Here is a 19,934-nt window from a genome sequence, read left to right as displayed (position 1 = left end):
ACACCCGTGCAGCCCACATGCACTCCCCGTCTTACAAATGCTGCTCATAAGGATTCATTCACACACACACACACACACACACACACACACACACACACGCACCGCTGAGAGAATATCCATGTCTCTGCGCTAAAACACTGAGATACAGCTGTGAATGGGAGATGAAAGCCAGAGCCGAGCCAGGAATAATAAAAGCGCAGTGATTTCAATGCACTGCAGGCTTCTAAACAGCCTTGGGATCTGACTTGAAAACATGAGGGGATTCCAAAGCCTGCTCCTTTTTAACCGGACTATTTTACCAAAGCGGCTTTGATGTAGCAAAGACTTTGGAAATCAGCAGCGTGGAGGCTGGTTTTGTAACGTTCCTCTCAGTATCGGCTGAATGCCCAGTGCAAATGTATGCATGTGTGGTCTAATTTTAACACCAGTGGAGCTAATTCTTGCAGCACCTCTTTGGAAGCATGTCTGACTCCAGGCTCTCCATCTGGGCGCCCCAGTTTGCTCCTTAAAGAGTGGCCTGCCTTGACCTCCAATAAACCCAGTCCCACCCACTGTCCCATACTGGGATTTGAAGCATATGCAAGGAGGGCGTGACAGGGAGAAAGACAGCTGGAAAGGAAAACTACAGATTTAAGGGAAAGAATGCTAGTGCACCTATTCTCTCAAAAATAAGTTCTTTATTTCATACTGTAGCCCGTTTACTACAGATTCAATGCTTTAAATGCATTTATTCTACCATTTCAGGAAGCCATTCAGTAATGTGCATAGAAATTTATGAACAGACTTGCTTGAGTTGTGTAATCCATCAATTCTACATTAAACATTATGAATTAATCCAGTGCAGACTTTATAAATCAGTATGCAGTGAAGTAGCGACAAAAGTTCAAGGCAACCGGTGGACAACTAGTCATGCTATGGAGAAATATTTTGAGTATTAACTATATTGTATATATGTATATATACATATATACATATATATATATATATATATATATATATATATATATATATATATACATATATACATATATACATATATACATATATATATATATATATATGTATGTATGTATGTAGGTATGTATGTATGTATGTAAGTATGTATGTATGTGTATGTGTATATATATACTATGTGTGTGTGTGTGTGTGTGTGTGTGTGTGTGTGTGTGTACATGGACAAACCCTCCATGATGTCACCCGTAGGTTTTCTGAACAGAAGTTTCGAAGCTTAGCGTGGCGACTCCAATCATGTTAATCTCCTTGTGTCAGCCAGTGGAAAAATCCATAAATTCATAGAAAATCTATCGGATCCATAAGTGGCAGCAAATGCACTGATATTAACAAAAAGCAATCTGTGTACTAGGAAAATGTGCATGTTATGCGCAATGCACAGTCTGTTGTCAGTGTGTATGATGCAAATGGACATTTTAAATTGAAATTGCACCATGGAATGAGTTGGTCATGATGACTGTGAGTCCCAAATTCAATGTTCCAACAAATGTGATAAATGCTGAAGTCCTGCTTTGCCACTTCATAGCACAGCACAATCTGGCAGTGGCTTCACAACACCCTGAGCGAACTTTTGTCACAAATATGGTGATGGTGAGTGCTTTAGAATCTATATGATCTGATGTATATGTTTGTAAGTAATTAAAATGGGTTGAAATCTGTGTAATTTACAGATTCTGATCCAAATATGAGCAGAGAGTGGAGCTCAGGAGGACCACATGTCATCCCAGAGTGGCCACATTGTTCATTTTTGCATAACTTTATGCCCTAATATAATTAAACGTGCAAGTTAAAAGAAGAAATTCACCTTCCACATGGATATATTCACTATAGTGACCAAAATTAGTTTTTGTAAAAGGCTGTAAACACATTTATTTCTGCTGCAAAGTTGGACATTTTAACATGGAGGTCTATAGCAATGACTCACTTTTGGAGCCTCCCTCTACTGGCCATTCATGGAACTGCTCTTCTGCATTGGCTTCATTTTTCAACCTTGGAGGTTGATCCTTGTTTTTTTTTGTTTTTTTTGACCATCCCCTTATTTTTGTATTATTTTCGTGTATGTACATGATTCAGATTTGGTTCCTGATTTCACTTGATGGCACAAGTCAACAGTTGGTGAGAAAGAAGACTGCACACCTGCAAACAGGAATTTGAACAATGCAGGATTCATTATGTTTTTATGCAATCTTTTGATGTCGACTCTGATGCATTCCATGGCTCAAACTGAGTTCATGCTGTAACACATAAACCCTCTCATGCAGTTTCTGTTCTACACTTGGTTTCATTTGTGTGTTTTGGTGCAGAAAGCTCTTTTCCAAATGGTACTAAAACTATCCAGAAAAAATAAAACAGTCAGAGAAACTGTGAGATGGTGCAGAGGAAGCTAGACGAGCTGTTATGGACAGATGGGGACAGGATGCTTGGAGCCCAGCAGGACACAAAGGCGAGCCGGTGGAGGTCAGGACCTCGTGAAGGATCACACCGAGTTATTGGAGCTTCATTCAGACCAACTTTCTCCTTTGTCTTTTTGTTCCCTAATCAATATGCAGCTAAGTTGACCAGCAGGCCCTAAATCTTGTTTTAAAGCGCACAAAAGAGCCCACAACGGACCGAGTGGTTAGAGTAGAGGGACGTAATAAAACGGAGGAACTGAAGGGCAGCATTAAGGAGGGAGTGGCTGCTGGAAGTGGGTCACAGTGCTACTGACGTGATTCAAAGTGACGCTCTGAGAGGGGGGTTGGACTCGCACCACTGTCTGCGTCACCTTTTGTCCTGCGCACACAAATATTCACACACTCTCCTACAGATCCATCAGCTCAATCCACTGGGCAAACAACACTTGCACAGAGGTATAAATAGCTTCCTTGTAAAGGCGAGGTTTTCCCCCCTCCTGCTTCATGTCTCTGTATTGTTTACTGCTTAGCTGGACACATTTTACTTTCCCACTTCTTCACAGCAGTTCACTTTATCAGCTCTCAAGTTTGCATTCAGGTTATGCATAAGTAATAACAACCTCTCCCTCGGTGCTTGTTGTGTATAAGAGCTGACTTTTTTGCGAGGTAATTATTTTAGCTCGGTGATCCCTGTATGATCTTTTTTTTTGTCCTCCGGCTTGGTGGAGTAGCAGCAGCAGTGGCGAGGAGGAGAGGATGTAAAGCTTGAGGGGTGGAGGGGATAAAAGGATGAAGGAGTGGCAGGGGAACAGTTTAATTGCCTGACCCCTTCTCCCACCAGGATGACTCTCCGGAGCCGGGTGTTAAAGAGAGGGTGAAGGCCGGGTTCTCCGAGCAGATCCCTGCAGCTCTGCTCGTGTGTTCCTGCGAATTTTCCCACAGCCGATCTGCACATGTTTAAGAAGGACCGCTTAATCATGTCATGTGTGATGCCGGAGTGATGCGCTCAGAGATTTAGCCCCATAGAACACATCAAAGGCTTTATACTGTATGTGGAGAGTGGGAGAGAGAGCTTTGGTATGGGAACAGACTGCTCATGGATGTGGGATTCCTCACTTTACACTGAGTGTCTCCAGTCAAAAACAGACTTGCATCAATATTTAGCTTTTATTGCATATCTTAACTGGTTTTAAGGAGATGAAAATACATTTACTGGATCAACGATGGCACATGTCACACAAAAAAGCAGCATTCTTTCTCTGTCCTCCCCCCTTTTTTTGGAGTCCTCTTCCTTTGTTGTTTGAGTGTGCTGGTGATAACTGAAGGCTGAGGAACCTACATCCTAATCGGCTTGAGATCTGGCTGCAGGTCAGACCAGCAGATGAATACAGATTAGAGGGTCACAAGGCAGGAAGAGAGGATTAGCAGCTCTGGTCGCTGTAGCCTCCTCTTGTTGCTGTCCAGCCGTTGGCTAACCAGAACTGTCCGCAGCGTTCCTCCTAAAAAGTCAAGAAGCTGCAGATGAACAGGCCTGGTGGAGCTGCTTCATTCACTGTTTACTCTCAGGGTCTGGGAGAAGATCCACTTGATGCATGTGAAGTTATTATAGATTCACTGTAGAAAGTATATTTTAGTAGTTAAAGAAGTAAAGTAGTGTTTTGAAGAAATCTCACATATTGTTGGAGGCAGTTTACTGTAGTGGATTCTACAAATTTGAGATTTACATTTGCAAAAGTGTGAAAATTAGGTTTAGTACTCCTTTAGCATTATTGTTTTGACATCATGAAGTCTTTCTTTGTTTTCTCAACAAAGTCATGGTTTACATTTTAGGCTTGGGTGAGGCAGATGTTTAAGTTGAGAAAACTGGAATCTGCTAGCTGACCTTCTTTAAAATTAGGTTAAAAGAATGCTTCTATATGAGGAATTAAGTTATATAAATATGTCTGACTTAAACCAGTGGCATTAATATTGCTTGTTAGCTTAATTCTCTTTTTTAAGTGTAGTATGAAATTAGAAATACATATACTTCATTTTACCAGTTCTAAGACTTTGTGCCATCTAGTAGACAACCTCTAAGACTAAAAGATGAAGCCAGCATGGAAGTGCCAAAAACTGCAGTACCTCGAATGGCCATTTGAGGCTTATTCCACCAGCAAGTCAATCCCAGTAGACTCCAGTGTTAAAATGTTCAACTTGACAGAAGAAATAAACATATTTACAGTCTAGTAGAAAAGTGATTTTGGTCCCTATCTCTAATTTCCCATTAATGACAACTGTATTTTAGTTTCTTTTGCATTTTAGAAGCTAAGTTATGGAGATAAATCAGATAAAAGCAGGAGAGAAACAGAAAACACTTCTGCACCTGTTGAACATATTGTTTCGCTGGATTTCGCTGGATTTTGGTTGATTTTTTTGTGAATATTTTTAAAGAAAATATTAGAAGTTTTACTGATATATATGTAATCACTTTAGATATTTTAAGGATTTTTTTGGAAGATTTTTACTCATTTTTAAAAAATATTTACAAGAATTTTCTTGCCAAATTTGGGGGATTTTTTAAAAATCAAACTTTTAAGGGAAACTTTTAAGGAATTATTGGAATTTTCTTCCTGAAGGTTTTGCAAATACTCAGAAATTTGGGGATTTTTTTTTTTTTGCTGAAATTTTGGATTTTTTTCAGAAAAGGGAACAATTTTTTTTGGTGCCCATAAATGAAGACAGCAAGAGGCTTAAGTGTACATAAACATACTTTTGTTCATCCATGTGTGAAAAAGGGTGCGGTTCTGATGTGTGCATGTAACGGTAAATCTATGGAATCCAGACCATCATTTTTGTGTTTTCGTATCTGATTTCTGCACATTAGTGACCCCTGGTGCAAAATGTACATCCACTACTTTATATGCACTAAATGCTACATTAGTAGAACCAAGTTAAAGTCAGAGTTACCTCTCTGATGCAACAGTGTTTGATTTGATGTGTGTCTATGTATGTGTGAGTTGCCCTGTAGCAGTCACTTCTCACGCGCATCTTCCTCAACAAATCATTTTCATCATCACCTCCCGACCGGCTTTGTTGCGTCTCCCCATCACCGTCTCCTCTCGCTCTGTAGCTCCGCTTAGAAAACAAAATAAAATAAACCTGTGTGTGCAGCGTTCCTCTCCCGACGAGTTGCCAGAGTGCGGTTCCTGTGCGTAACTCGGCTTTGATCTCGCTGTAAATTAAACATGCCTTTTTAGATAACAGGCTCTGTGCCACCTACTGAACCAACCTCCACTCTCCTCGCTCAGCTCCTGTCCCGGGTTTGAACTCGGCGAAGTTGATTCATGTATGTGCAGAATGCTGTTTTATGGGGATCAGCGACAATCGTGTGCATCTCTGTGGAGTGATTAGGCCTCTGTTACACTGTTAGTATGGAGAAGAAAAGACGGTTCTGTGACAAATCTCAAATGTGACAATTATGTCTGTTTTGTGCAGAATGAAGCTGCACAGGAGAAACGAGGACCGAGGACCGAGGTTACACAACTCAGGGCAAATAGATTTACAGAATAGTACTAGAAGTAGTTCAGTTTTACAAAAAGGATCATTTTTAGGGCTTAAATGATAAGTTGATAAGTTGGATGGATGAGTTGGAAGGAAGAGGGCAAAACATTTGTGGTTGGTAGCTTTTCTCTTTCTTTGATGATGCAATTTGACAGTATAACTCAAGGCTGTAGGAAGAAATAGTAGTACTTTTTTTGACATTTTTTCAACTAAAATAATTGATTAAGGAGACCATATTATGATTTTTGGAGTGTTCTTCTGCTCCTTACCTACCTGAAATACCTCATTTGAAGTTCTTCCATTACTTGTCTACATCATCATGTAACATCTGTCTAGCATCTCGTCTGGTCAGGCCATCAAATAATAAATGAGCGGTCTGTCATTGTTTTGTAACTACAGCCACTTCTGCTAGAGTTACATCTCTCTGCCTATATTCATGGATATGATATAAAACCAATGCTAGCTCGCTTTTGTTGCGTCAGTTGAACAATCAGAGCAGACTGGGTTTTTCAGAAGGAGTTTCAGACAGAAAGCAGGAAGAGGTACTGCAACAATGCAGTGTATGAGGGGAATTTTTTTTTTTAACATTAAAGCTTGTAAACATATTCTAATAGACCCCAAAGATAAAATTAGGAACCTGTAAATTTGCATAATATGGGGCCCTGTAAAATAAATTGATAAGTAAACAAGTTTAGTTGCTGCCCCAGCCCATACATAGCAAGCTATACTTGTGAACGACTCAATTAATTGCCAAGTGTTTTTGATAATTGACCAGTTTGAGTAATTCTTTAAGTAAAAATCTCTAAATTCTGGAATTAAAGCTTCTTAAATGTGATTATTTTCTAGTTTCTTTCCTCCTATTTGACTCAATATCTTTGGGTATTGGACAAAACAAGACTTTTGAGGACATTTTCTTTGTCTTTGGGAAACACTGACATTTTCCACCGTTTTCTGAAATTTTCAAGACAAACAACTAATAGATCAAGAAAATTATTCATAGATTATTTGACAGTGAAATTAATTGTTACTTGCAGTCCTAATTTTGACACAAAACCAGCTGAATCTGTTGGTTTGTTTTGGAGTTTTGGGTTGTGAAAAACATATATTTGTATAAGCTTCAAAGTATAAGTTCACTGTTTAGTAGGACTGCATTTGTTATTGCTTTTATTTGAGCTTTCAACCTAGCTATGATGTGAAAGTTTTCATTTGTAGAAAGCTCTTTCACTTGGAGTTGATGAGCCTCTCAAAGTGCACAGCAACCTTCTGAGCTCTATGTGGTCCTTCTGCCTCAGTGGCCCTGCCTGCCTGTTTTCTGCTTGAGGTCTTTGAAATGCTAATCACTTCTCCCTCTTTTCTCCTCCGTCTCTCCTCCAGATTCCTCCTCCAACTACATCAGGCAGCTGGAGACGAAAGTGAGGATACTGGAAGACGACAACAATAAGCTCCTCTCGCAGGTGAGGCGAACACAGATGCTTTCCGCCACTGACAGACGTGTGATTTAGCCCACATCGCCACCATCTGAACTCATACCCTCGCTGAACTGCTCTTGTGCAACTTTTCAACTCAGCCGCAAAACGTGTGATCAGCAGCCGCGGTGACATAAAGTTTTCGGCTGATGCCTCCCCCTCGCATGCTGCCTGTTAGTTGGAGAATATGTTTATCCATGTTTAATTCATAGAGAGTCAGTTAGCTTCAGTCGTGAGCAGTGATGTTAGCCCCCGAGGCGAAGAGTGGGAGCAGAGGAGAGATGAGAAGAGGAAAAAGGAGGGGAAAGAGGCATTAAGTGACAGTGACAGAGTAAAGGATTTCTCCCAAAGTTGACCTTGCTCTGACTTCTCCTAAATTTGGAGGATGGAGGGCTGAGAGAGTGTGAGGAAGGAGGAGGGGGTGGAATTCTTGTCTGGTTCACCAGGAGGTCATATGTCAGTCTGCAGAGGTGTTCCAACACAAGCAGTAGACTTACCGACACATATTAACTGATCATATGAAGGAGGTCAGTCAATAATCATCAGTAAAAACTGTGTTTTATCTATAATCTGCTCTATTTAGGTTTTAATGATACCAGGAAGCTCATTTGAATGCAAGTCAGGCTGCAGACAGCCAACCAAAGTTAGATTTCACAGTTTAAGTGGCCTTTTTTTTCATTTGAAGCCTTTATTCTTTTTTTTTTCTTCTCTGCCCAATTATCTCCCAGCAGATTCACGTGTAGGCAGAGTGTGGGCTGGAATCACTGATACGAAACCTAAATGATACTCATAATTAGCTCTTCAGTGCTACAGTTAGGTGCTACACTTTGTCAGGATGCATAATACGAACCAGCTTCTTAATCTCGAAGTGATAATGTGTCTTCTTTCTTTTTATATTCGAGGTACAGATAAGTACTTCTGTTTTTTAATAATTCATTACTGCTGAACATGAACCAGTTGTGAAAAGTGGAACATGATTCTAATGTCTCCTCACTATATCTGATCTTTTTCTGTGGAGCCCTGGAACATTGCACTTGTTAATAATAGCTCCACACAGACTAAATAAAATAATGAACCCTTCCACCATTATGTTTTTCTCTCCCTATAGGCTTATAGCCGGTATAGCTTATCACAAATACAGACGAGAAAGGTAACTTTTCTGAAATGTCCCTGTCTGTTGGCTCTTCTTCTGGCCAGGTGATTGAGCCTCTTTTTGCATTTTTCACTCTTTTCTCTGTTCATGTGGTGGGACTTTTCACAGCTTTGGGGTTTGTTGCTTTTTCTCTTACGGAGTGTGGATGCGATCAAAGCAACAGCCGTACAACGTAATGCAACTCAGTTTGAGTACTGTAGTGTGTGTTGGTGAAATCTGTGGTAATGTTTAAAGGAATAGTTTGTCATTTTGGAAATGGGAAGATTGATGTGACTCTCACATCTGCAGTTAATACGAAGCTATAACCAGTTAGCATAGCTTAGCATAGTGACTGGAAACAAGTGGAAACTGCTAGCCTGGGTCTAACTGAAGGCAGTAAAATCCGCCTACCAGCTTACTAATTAACATAAAGTGATGTACAAAGTCTAAACCTGCAGTGCAGAACTTTTGGCAGTGAGAGTAACTACGACTAGTAGTGGAACATTTCCTCTTCAAGCAAGTTTCTTTTGCTTCTTCGGTTTTGCCACCATAAGTTAGTTGCTGCGTTTCTATTCAGCTCTAGCAAACCAATCATTGTTGGTTTATATAAAATGCATTGCTACCAAGCAGAAATACAGATGGATTTACCAGGAAGCAGTCTAACAAACAGTCATCTACAGGGCTTCGTAATGTGACCAGATTGGTAATTTTTAGTGTCAACCAGTTGTCTGCATGTGAGGTGTTTGTGGTACTTCAGAAAACAGACTATATTACACTCTGTAAACTGCACGAGTCTCTGCATGCACCCACCACCACAAGCATGTTGTCAATCTGCAAGAAACATGGAAAAAAGCCAACATTTTGCATTACATTTACTGCAAAGAGTGGCTGAAAACAGAGCTTGTTCCAAATTGAAATGTTTAAAAAAGCAAGCGTCTATCATCTCCCCAGTAAAACCACAACTTCTTGCATTTACACTCTGAGTTTGTACTGAATAAACACGTGGATTAGTAAGTTTTAAATGTGCTGGTAGATGAAGTTGACATAAATCCAGGTTTAATGGTCGGTAGAATATCATAATAGACAAAAATACAGACATTTTGCGACTGCCATGTATCTGGTTTGTATTATTCTGTTAAATTAGGGTTGTACCATTGAAGACCATATGTACGTATTAATGAGCCTGCAAGATTTCAGGACTCCGGCTACATTATTTCTCAAGTTAAAGCAACATCGATGCCAAAATCAGCATGACCTCACCTTTAAGATTTTTTAACTCAAAAACTAATGTTTCTCTGACTGTGGCTTCATATTAACCAACAGACGGCAGAGAGCGCCATCGATTTCCCGTCTTCCCAATACAATAAAGTGCAGTCTTAAACATTACTGTAGAAGTGAATCACCCTTATGAAACAGTCCCAGTTTTGTAAGAACAAAGGAACTAGATTGCATTACCTTGTGGAGGTGTTGAATGTGTGTCCAGGCTCCTTTATGTGCTGCTGGCATGCAACGCTACTGAATGAACACAGGTGGCCCTGCTTGTATATGGCCTTTTTCTTGGCAGGAAAGCCTTTATCTGTCCTTGGAGCTGCACTTCACAGTGTTTGGTAGCTTAAGTGAATGGATGCTACATTGTGCTTTGGTGCATAAATGACACACGCTTGACCTGGCTTGTTGAGACGTCTGGTGAGCTGAATAATTGAAGATACTGGGGGGAAACACAGGTAGATCCAGGAATCCATTATGCATGACTGACAACTGAAGCAATGTCTGCGTGAAGCTCGGAAATATTATCTTGATGGTTGTGTCACTAATCAACTTCCTGGAAAGGGGGAAAAAATGGAAGGAAAAAACTGAGCACATGTGCCATTTCTGATTTAATTTGCCTCTTACGCCACACCCTATTGGACGACGTGTCTGAGTACTAGCAGGTGGAATTAGTTGCCTCAGTGGACGCGTTGCCTAACTTCCTGTGTTATGAAACTGGCAGAGCTGCAGAGCTAAAGGAAACAATAGCCTCTTATTGCAGGAATGTTTAACCTCCAAACCAGATTGGCTGGAAGGATTTTTACTGCACTGATTGAGGGAGAGAGGGAGTTAACAACCGGCTCCCATGGTGGACGTTAACGAGTGCCTGCACAGCACAGGTGTAAACACAAAAAGAAAACCAGGTGTGTGCGCACACAGTAACAGTCATACATGCTCAGGCACACGCGTGTTCTCCCAACTGTCTCTGCACGAAGCGTGAGATGCTCACACTTTCCCCTCACTGCCACTTTATCATTAACAAGCAAGTCCTCAGCACGACTCTGAAAATGTAATGATTTTTAAGACGGATTCAGCCGACACTCCATCCATTAACTGCAGCCTAATTGGGCTCATTTTCATCAGAAGGGACTGCAGGAGGGTCCAGTGGACTCCAGTGATGACAGAGGGGTAATGAACTGAGGCGTATTCATCGACAAAGTTACAATATGACTGATTTATGGACTAAGAAATCAGATTAGCTAAAAGAAGATGGATTGGAACGTTGGTCCGTGTAAGAGAGAATTTACCACTTTGAATGTCCCTCATGGGTAGATGAAAGAAGGAATCTCTCTTCTTACCAGCTACTTTTATTTTTACCACTGAAATGAGAATCATGTTTTCACTAAAACTGCATGTCCCAGGTCCACATCTTCACCCCGCTAGTTTATAATCAATGCAGAAGACATAAAGTGTAGTGGTGAGCTAATTCATTTTAGCCCTCTGAACTCGAAGCAGCTCTTGTTCGTTCATTGTTCCTGTCGCATTTTTACTCACTGTGGCCTCATTTTTCACTGCAATATAAAATCCTGCACCTCTATGGAAACAGCACTAGCATGGCTAGAGGGAGAGAGAACTCAGATATGTCTTATGTGCATCATTACAATGTAAAATGTTATAAACAATAAAAAAGACAAAAACAAAGTTTATTCTCTTTGATTATTCTTTTTGTGAAAAATTACAACTCAACTCAACATCTGCAACATTTTTCTAAGAACCCACAGCACTTAGGAATATTATTTTTAAAAAGGTAACTATCTACTATGCATATTTTGCTACTTAAATTTGTATAACCTCTACAAACCTCTGCATTTTTCATACTACTCGAGAGCTGTTTCACTGTGCAGAATGTATCTTCTAGCAAATGGCTGCTAACTTGCTCCTCTGTAAACCTTATGAGCCATGCTGAATTTTTGTTATCAATCCAGATATTTCATTCTGCTCTGTGTAAACACAACCGGCAGTTTAGTCAAAAATTGTCAAATTTTTGTCAATCATGGCATCTCTTTTTGTGTGAAATTTTTAGTTTTTCACTGAAACTGGTGCAAACAGTTTGTTTTTGACAAATATTTTAATGTACAATTAAGTAATTTGATGAAATATTCCGATTTTTCAGCTTAGACTTGCTTCATTTTCCCAGTAGAACTGTGAGTCACAGGTGATGAGTTTAAGGACCATTAGAAAGTTTTAAAAATTCTAACAATTATGTCTGTTTTTATAGTTTCTGACTCGTAGAAATCATTTAATTTTGGAGGTTTTTCTTTATTTTTTTTAATGATAGCATATCTTTCAAACCCATTGGCCAGTTTTGGAGTTCAGAGGGTTACAATGTGTAAAAATGTACAATCACACTCTTATTTCAGTCAACTGCAGGTTACTCAGATTAAACAATCTCTGCTCTGTATTCCATTAAATTACTGCTCTCGAGGAGCGTGCTGCTGTCCTTTCTAACCTGTTTGTCAAAATGGCAGCTCTCCTGCCCCTCATAACTCAAACAGGAAACCATGCGCGACGTCCACAGCTTCTTCCTGTCAGCACCAAGAACATTGTGATGGATGGATCGACGGAGGAAACCCTGAGTTTCGGCCAAGAAGACAGCCGAGGGCCAACTGTCCTCGGCTGTCTGGCAAACAAATAGCTTTGTTGGTCTCGACGGTTCAAGGTCAGCTCAGGGTGGAAGTAAAGTTGGAGAGGATGCGTGTTGGTTTGTTTGAAAAGCCAGACTCAGGATTAGCTTGTATGTTTATACTGCTGCTCCTCATCTGACATTTCTCTAAACACGAAGCCCGGAGAAACGACAGAGACGTTCGCTAAGGTGGAGAATCGGGGGCATGAAACCCAAAGGATAGATCAAGAAGTGCTGGGGGAAGGATTGGAAAGGTTAGAGGAACACTGGCGGGATGCTAAGCTGGAGGAGAGACGAGGACGGGGGAGGATATCAAAGGACAGAGCAGACAAGGGGAATGCAGATTGTGGCTTTGTGTACGCAGTGTGCACCTGAGTGTGCGACACAGAGGGATAACGCAGGCAAACAACACAGCAAACTGTCCAATTCACAGACACACACACACACACACACACACACACACACACCCCCACAGCTCATTGGGTTATTTATAGCCCAGCGCTCCCAGGCGTCACGTGTGTTTACATGCCGAGCCGCACACAGAAGGGAACACGAGTGCGTGATGTGAGAAAATGTCATAAGGAACAGTGGTGTCGCCGTGTTCCGGCCTGCAGAGAGGAGTCGGGCTGGTCGCTGCCCCCAGGACTCAGTGGTCTTTGGCCGCTAATGAGGACAAATCTTAGGAGCGCTGCCGTCGCTGCGGAACGGCCTTCGATGAGGGCACAACGTGATGCAGCGTCTGTAGCTGTGGTGGCGTCAGAGTGACGATGGGAGGGCAGGTGGTGGTGAAGGAGGAGGACGGAACCTTAATGAACCCTCACCGAGGCCTGCAGAGCACAAAGTGGAGCCGGAATGAGACGTCAGCAGGCGGCTATGGGCTTATTACAGATAAATCAGCAGTAGAAGAAGCACAGCCTGCTGCAAAAACCACACACTGGCAGCTTTTTTTCTCTCTCTGAGTTCAATTTTAACACACTTCTGTTTAATTTCTTTTCATTTGCAGTTATTTTAGATAATTTACATTTCAGTATTTTTTGCCGTTTTCATCTTTAAAAATGCACTTTTATTGAACTCAAACAATAAATTAGCTCAGCCACTATTGCACAAAATGAGCTTATTATAGCAAATATATCCATACTAATGAATCTAACACTACCAGAGAGCCGTGACAAGATTATTTTTACATGGTAAAATATTGCACTCAAACATACCTTTGTTTTTAATGCTATATGTAAGGGATGCGTCTTGAAAAAGTTTGTGTGCATCTGTTTTATCAAATATCAATATGTGGTTCCTGCGTCTGCCTCAAAAACCCAGTATTTGCTAAGTGCAAAGTAGGGCATTGTAATTGGATTTTTCCATCTCAAATCATCTAGGGCCATTTAGTTGGACCGTGTCTGATTTGCTTGGAAATATTTTATTATGAACTATGGATATTTAAATGATATTTGTGAAATATTAGACTGATATATCAAATACTTTTCAAGCTATTTTTATTTTTTTTAATTTCCTGTCGTCTGACTTTCAGGATATTTACTTGCACATTGAAATCTGAGGCTATGTTTGAATGACAATATGTCTGGGAGTATTAAAGATAAAAGCTTGAAGTTTTCACTGTCTGAAAATGATATCCATAATAAAACCATTATGTCCTCAGTTATATTTGAGAACCATTTGTTTTACTTGGAACAGGTAATCTACTAATATGTTTGTTTTTGTGGTGCAACTTGTCATATCTGCTCAGTCAGTCATGAAAGTTCTTTTCATTGTTTTTCTTATTATATTTGGAAAAGCATGTCATATTCTAAAGTATTATAACTGATATGCAACTACATATTATTGAAAAAAAAAACAATCTTTGACTTGTGCATTATCAATTTTTTATTAATGTGAACTCAAAGATTGTACATTCGTGGATTTATTTCTTATTTCAACTCAGCCACAATCAGAGATTTATTTGATCTACTTCTCCAATAATTTATGGAATAATGAGAAGTAACTGTGAAAATGTCATGCTTTTATCTTTAACACTTAATGAATCACAGCCTCAAGTTAAATGCACAGAAAAATCTGCTGAAAATAGGTCGATGAACAGTTTAAAACAAAAAGAAACATCTCGAATAGTATTTAATATATCAGGCTAAGACTTCACAGATATCTTTATAAATATACATATTTTATGAAACAAACATTTCAGACTAATTAGAGATGGTTGAGCAGAAACTGCTTTTAAAAATTGATGATTTGAGATGGTATGACCCAGTAGTGATACATAATCAGGTTTATATTTTATAATATGCTAAAATATTAATACTTACAGGGCAAGTTCATTGTTTTTGAAATTGTGAAAATTAATTTTAAACTAAAATGAGTTCAAAATCAAAGTCATGACATGACTGTCAGTCTTTGGGTATTCTTTAGACATTAACATGGCATTAAAGTCTTATATCTGTTTTGTTTCTTCCTTTTCTGTTGTTTCATTTTGGATTTTTTTCTGTTTTTTGTCTTTTTTTTGGTGTTTGTTTGTGTTGTGCCCGTTTGTGCCCAGCAGTGTAACCCAGGTGACCTTCGTGCCCTGAGGAAGGGAATGACTCTGTACCACTCAGAGTCCCAGCTGTCCTCACTGCCACAGCGCCAGGAAGCCATGCACATGGTCAGTACCCAGGAGACTGACACACACATGCACACACACATGCACACACACATGCACACACACATGCACACACACTCGCACACATGCATGAGGAAGTTTAACCGCATGCAGAGACTCACACAGACTCGTGCCCACTCACACCTCACCTTTTAGACACAAATCAGCGCTGTGACGCTGCTTATACATATAGAGACGGGGTTTAATTGCACACAGACACACACAGGCCTAATTGTAGTGTGCCGCGAAATCAAGTCGACTCAGCTCTGATTCACTTCTCCACTTCTAACTCTCAAATTACACCTCCACAGGCTCTGTTCTGTTACACATGACAGGAAAGGAACTCGCAGAAAGAGCGAAAGGAAATAGGGCATAAGGGGGATGAGATGGACTGGAAAAAGAAAGGAAGAAGGATAGAAATTTACAAGTTGTTCCCTCCTTTTCCTTCCTTATCGGCCCTTCAGTTTCCTCTCTGGAGCCTGTTGGAGTCGACAATGAAAGTAATAATCCTGTACAATCCACCTCCACCCCTGACCCTGCCCGTGTCAGGGGAGGAGGGGCTCGGTAATTGTTTTTTGACTGCTTAAGGAAGGTCAGAGTCGGGGCTACGCCACTAACCCAGAGGACTAAATCTTCCCTCTGTAAAAAAAAAAAAAAAAAAAAAAAATCAATATTGTGTTTTAATCACAGGCTCAATGTGAGGCATTCCGATCCGGCACGCATCTTTCCTTCAAAGCCAGCCTTCTTCTGGAGATTCAAGCCGTTCAGTAAAGCCCGTGATCTTTGACATCACAAGAGGTCTCTCCCTGAAGGGGGAAGGATAAACCGCAGATTGTCTTTATGATCTTTTGCCGTTTAATTCCACCATGTGTCTTCACGTGCAGCAATGTTGCGTTGTTGGCCTTGAGGTGTGAATTTAGGCTCCTTAGACGTGACATATGGTGTTTTTCTGACATTGTCATTGTAAAGATCCATTAGGAGACGGAAAAAAATGAATATATGTTGGCATGTGGAGGATATAATCCATCTGCAACCAGGGAGAAATTGCACTTAAGGCATCTGCTACGTATATGTGGTTTTAAATCGGATCTTAACCTTGCAGCAGGAATGGAGTACTGAAGTAGAGTTTTGCACGGAATCGGTTGCATTATACTAACTAGTTGTTACGTTTAGAGTCTCTGTTATGCAAATTCTAGATTCCTGGCCAATAATTGTGTTCATAAACTCTGGTAATGTTGCTGCAAATGTGCAGCAAGGTCATGTTTCCGTCTGCAAATTGAATTTGCAGTGGGCTTGTCACTAACTTTGTGGAAAATGTATTGCAAGCAGTTGATTTTGTTGATTTTTAAAGATCCTTGCCAATGAAAATTAAGCTTTTTTTCTTGTTAACAAATGAAATAAGTGTTAAACATTATGTCTGAGCATGTCCATCTAGACACTACAGTTTACTGATGACAGTCTCCAGTCTGGTACAATTTTTGTCCTGCTTTTTATAGATAATTTTCAGTCACTCCTTCATATTATATTAACCCTCCTGTTGTCCTCATTTATGAGCACCAAAAAATACTGTTTCCTCGTCTGAAAAAAAATCCCAAAATTCTGCAAAAAAATTCACCAAATTTCTGAAAATTTGCAAACCTTCAGGTAGAAAACTCCAATAATTCCTTAAAAGTTTCCCTTGAAAGTTTTATTTAAAAAAAATAAAAAATTCCCCAAATTTGGCAAGAAAATTCTTGTAAATATTTTCAAAAAATGAATAAAATTCTTCCAAAAAAATCCTAAAAATATCTAAAGTGATTCCATATATATCAGTAAAACTTCTGATATTTTATTTAAGAACATTCACATAAAAATGATTTTTTTGTGAGTGTTCTTAAGAAACATTTTGAACATTTCTTTTTTTCCACCAAAAAATGTTCAAAGATTTCCCAAAAATGTTGAAAATGTGGACACCAGAAGTTTCAGTGTGAAAATATTTTTTTTCCCCACATTTTCAAACTTTGAAACAAGTCAGTTTTGACCCGCAGGACGACACGAGGGTTAACAGGTGAAATGAAAAAGGATTTTGAAATTGGATTTCACAACTGCATATGATCAAACTGTACAACGTAGCACTAATGTTCAGCTAAATAACCCAAATCAAGAGCTGTAGCTGGATATTTCTCTCTTGCTCTTCACTACGTTTAACCTTCCTCATTCTGAGGCGATTCATTTGCACATTCCTGCTCACTTCTATGCATTTATGACTTTTAATCCCTTGATTACACTTGCTTCTTATTTGTCTTGCTACGTTTGCTGTCTGCTGACATGCAACACTATTTAATCTACGTGTTAGTGTTACTGTCATGCACTGAAATCAAATTCCTTGTATGTGAAAACTTACTTGACAGTAAAACCGACTCTGATTCGGATAAATACGATTGATTCTGAAATACTTGCACACATTAAAAAAACAACAACAGACATATCCACATCTGCAAGGTTTTTCCTGGCCAGTTTAAAGGAATAGTTTCACATTTTGTTTAAAAAATGGCAAAATGCTAATATGAGAAAGGAAAGGATGAGAGGATTACATGTGGTAAATATCCAGTTAGCTTAGCATAAAGTCCTGAAACTCTTGGAAGTAAGTAGCCTGGATCTACTGTATGTCATTGGATCTGTACAACAACGGGTGAATTATCTGAGACCCTAATGGTGATAGAGGAAATTCAGCTGCCTGTTGCGCAGGCGAACCCATTGTGTCTTGAGTTTTATGTCTTTGTCTAACGTTGGCTTTGTTGTCGTGACAACCCGGCGGAGGCTGTCGAGCTGCGTGGCGATCAGTTGGCCGGGTTCTAATTTGGCTCAAGTTCATCCGTGTGGGAGAGCAAACGAGTGAAAGAGGAGATGAGAGACGTGGGGACTTGGGGACGACAACAGCAGGACTTCCGCGGTTCTCCACTCCCCTCCCAGTCTGTGGGCTCATCCTTTTTATTGAGCCCTTTGTCTCAGGCAGACACAGTTTCAGGTCAGTGAGCGTCGTGAGATTGTCGGATAGAAAACGAGCCGAGAAGAGAAAAGATACACAGAGAGAAAGAGAGCAGCCAGCCTGCGTGATTCTCACAAACGCTCAACAGTCTGCTCTTATTTCGTAAACCCAAACTCCAAACCATTGATTCTGACAGCGTTTGCTTTCCCTCCACTCCCTCCGTCCTCCTCGTGCAAAGACTAAATCAGGACTGTTTATGCAGGCGAGCCTTCCCCAAATGTACATCCATACGAGCGGTAAACACTGCCCAGAGCCGGCTGTGTCTTTGCGCTGTCCAAATCCTTTTCTTCACCGAATAAACTGGAAAACCTGGCCGCAGTGCGAGCAGGAAATGTTTACGCGTTTCAAGTAATAGCTGCAACCCGGAGAGGAGAACATGAAAAAAAACCAGGGTGACAGTGATTTACATAATCTCTCTTGTAGTTGGTTTCAAAGTCCAGCGCAGAGGAGCTGTATGGAAAATGAAGCAGCTCCATTTGTTGGTGTGACCTTAAACAAGAAGAAACACACTGAGCTGAGCTCAGTGGGGAGTTCAGCAGGATTGTTCTGTATAATTTCCCCCTAATGTAGATTTAGCCTTGGCGATGCATTTAATAATGAGTGGATGTCATAAATAGCTACCCAACACGTTCCTCCACGCCTGGTTCTTAATAAACCTCCCTATGATGTTGCACCTTTTATCTCACATTCTGTAAAAGTTCTGCAGAACAGTTTCTTCTAAACTTAGTTTTCAGGTCACAAGAGAAGATGCAGCTGTTGCAGACAGATGTAGATTAAAGTTGTTTTTTTAATGACCCACACTAATGTTGAGAGATTATCAGTGCCCAACATGCAATGCAGATGTCAGTTTTATCATACAAAATACAACACTTTATTGATAGTAACACATTAGACACAAAATTTATGAACATATATTGGAGCAATATATAATTGTGGGACTTTTTGTAACATAGTTGACAGGTATCATAGTCAACATTTTTGCTGTTTTCAGGTCTATAGCCAAACACCACATGGCATTTTTACAGAAAGATTCTTCTAAATATTATATATACAACTATGTAAAATTGAAATTGAAAGTTATTTATAAAGCTATTGTAGTAAACCTGTTGACATGCCATAAATCCACACTTGACTCACACACTACTTTATATTAAATAAGTCAGAAAGCCTTGGAGTCTGGCCAGTCTTTTCTTCAGGAGGAAATGACATCATGTGGAGCAGGTCATGTGATCTGGAATTAACACACTTCCTGGAGAGGTGTTTTTGTAATGGGGAACTTAGTAGGAAGTGATTTCTTGGACACAGATACAATTTGTTATTTTCCATATGAAATTTGATATATTGTCAAAAAAGAAAAATCTATCATGATGATCTCAACTTAATAAAAAGAACACAATCAAAACTATTTTTGAATCAGCTCATTTTATTATTGTTTAGCTAATTAGAAAGTTGTTATTAAATTTGGATGGTAATTCAGTTGACATTTTAGTGATATCCAGTCATTTTTCTTTAATAAGTGATTGTTTCCATAATAAATAATTATCGAATTTGTGAAGACATGATTATAGTGAACCTAAAAACATCAGTTTTTTTATTACTTTTAATAAAAATGTATGCAAGATATATCCCATGAACTTCAAAAGTCCCTCAGTTATAGATTGACCCTATTAACATCTGCGTTGTAAAAAAATCTAAAAATTTATCAACTAAACTCATATCTGCTGGTAATCAAAAACTTAAGATTTTAATGCATTTATCAGCAGAGAGCAGCATCTCCAGTAA

The 19,934-nt window shown here is 39.6% G+C and overlaps 1 protein-coding gene across 5 annotated transcripts in view; it reads left to right on the top strand.

Moving 5' to 3' along the window:
• The window catches only part of ccdc85cb (coiled-coil domain containing 85C, b), a 62,524-nt gene that overhangs the window by 35,090 nt on the left and 7,500 nt on the right, over positions 1-19,934 (top strand). The window contains exons 2-4 of one of the 5 annotated variants that reach the window (XM_055015759.1): positions 7,320-7,399; positions 8,520-8,561; positions 15,026-15,127. In XM_055015759.1, the coding sequence (XP_054871734.1) occupies positions 7,320-7,399; positions 8,520-8,561; positions 15,026-15,127 (224 nt within the window). Of the gene's footprint in view, positions 1-7,319; positions 7,400-8,519; positions 8,562-15,022; positions 15,128-19,934 lie in introns of all 5 variants that reach the window. The other 4 variants (XM_055015758.1, XM_055015761.1, XM_055015760.1 and 1 more) reach the window with 4 other exon arrangements.

The sequence above is a fragment of the Amphiprion ocellaris genome, chromosome 12, assembly GCF_022539595.1.
Source record: "Amphiprion ocellaris isolate individual 3 ecotype Okinawa chromosome 12, ASM2253959v1, whole genome shotgun sequence".
Classification (NCBI taxonomy): domain Eukaryota; kingdom Metazoa; phylum Chordata; class Actinopteri; family Pomacentridae; genus Amphiprion; species Amphiprion ocellaris.
Note: the sequence above shows the minus strand (reverse complement) of the source record. Positions and strands in the feature narration are given on the sequence as shown.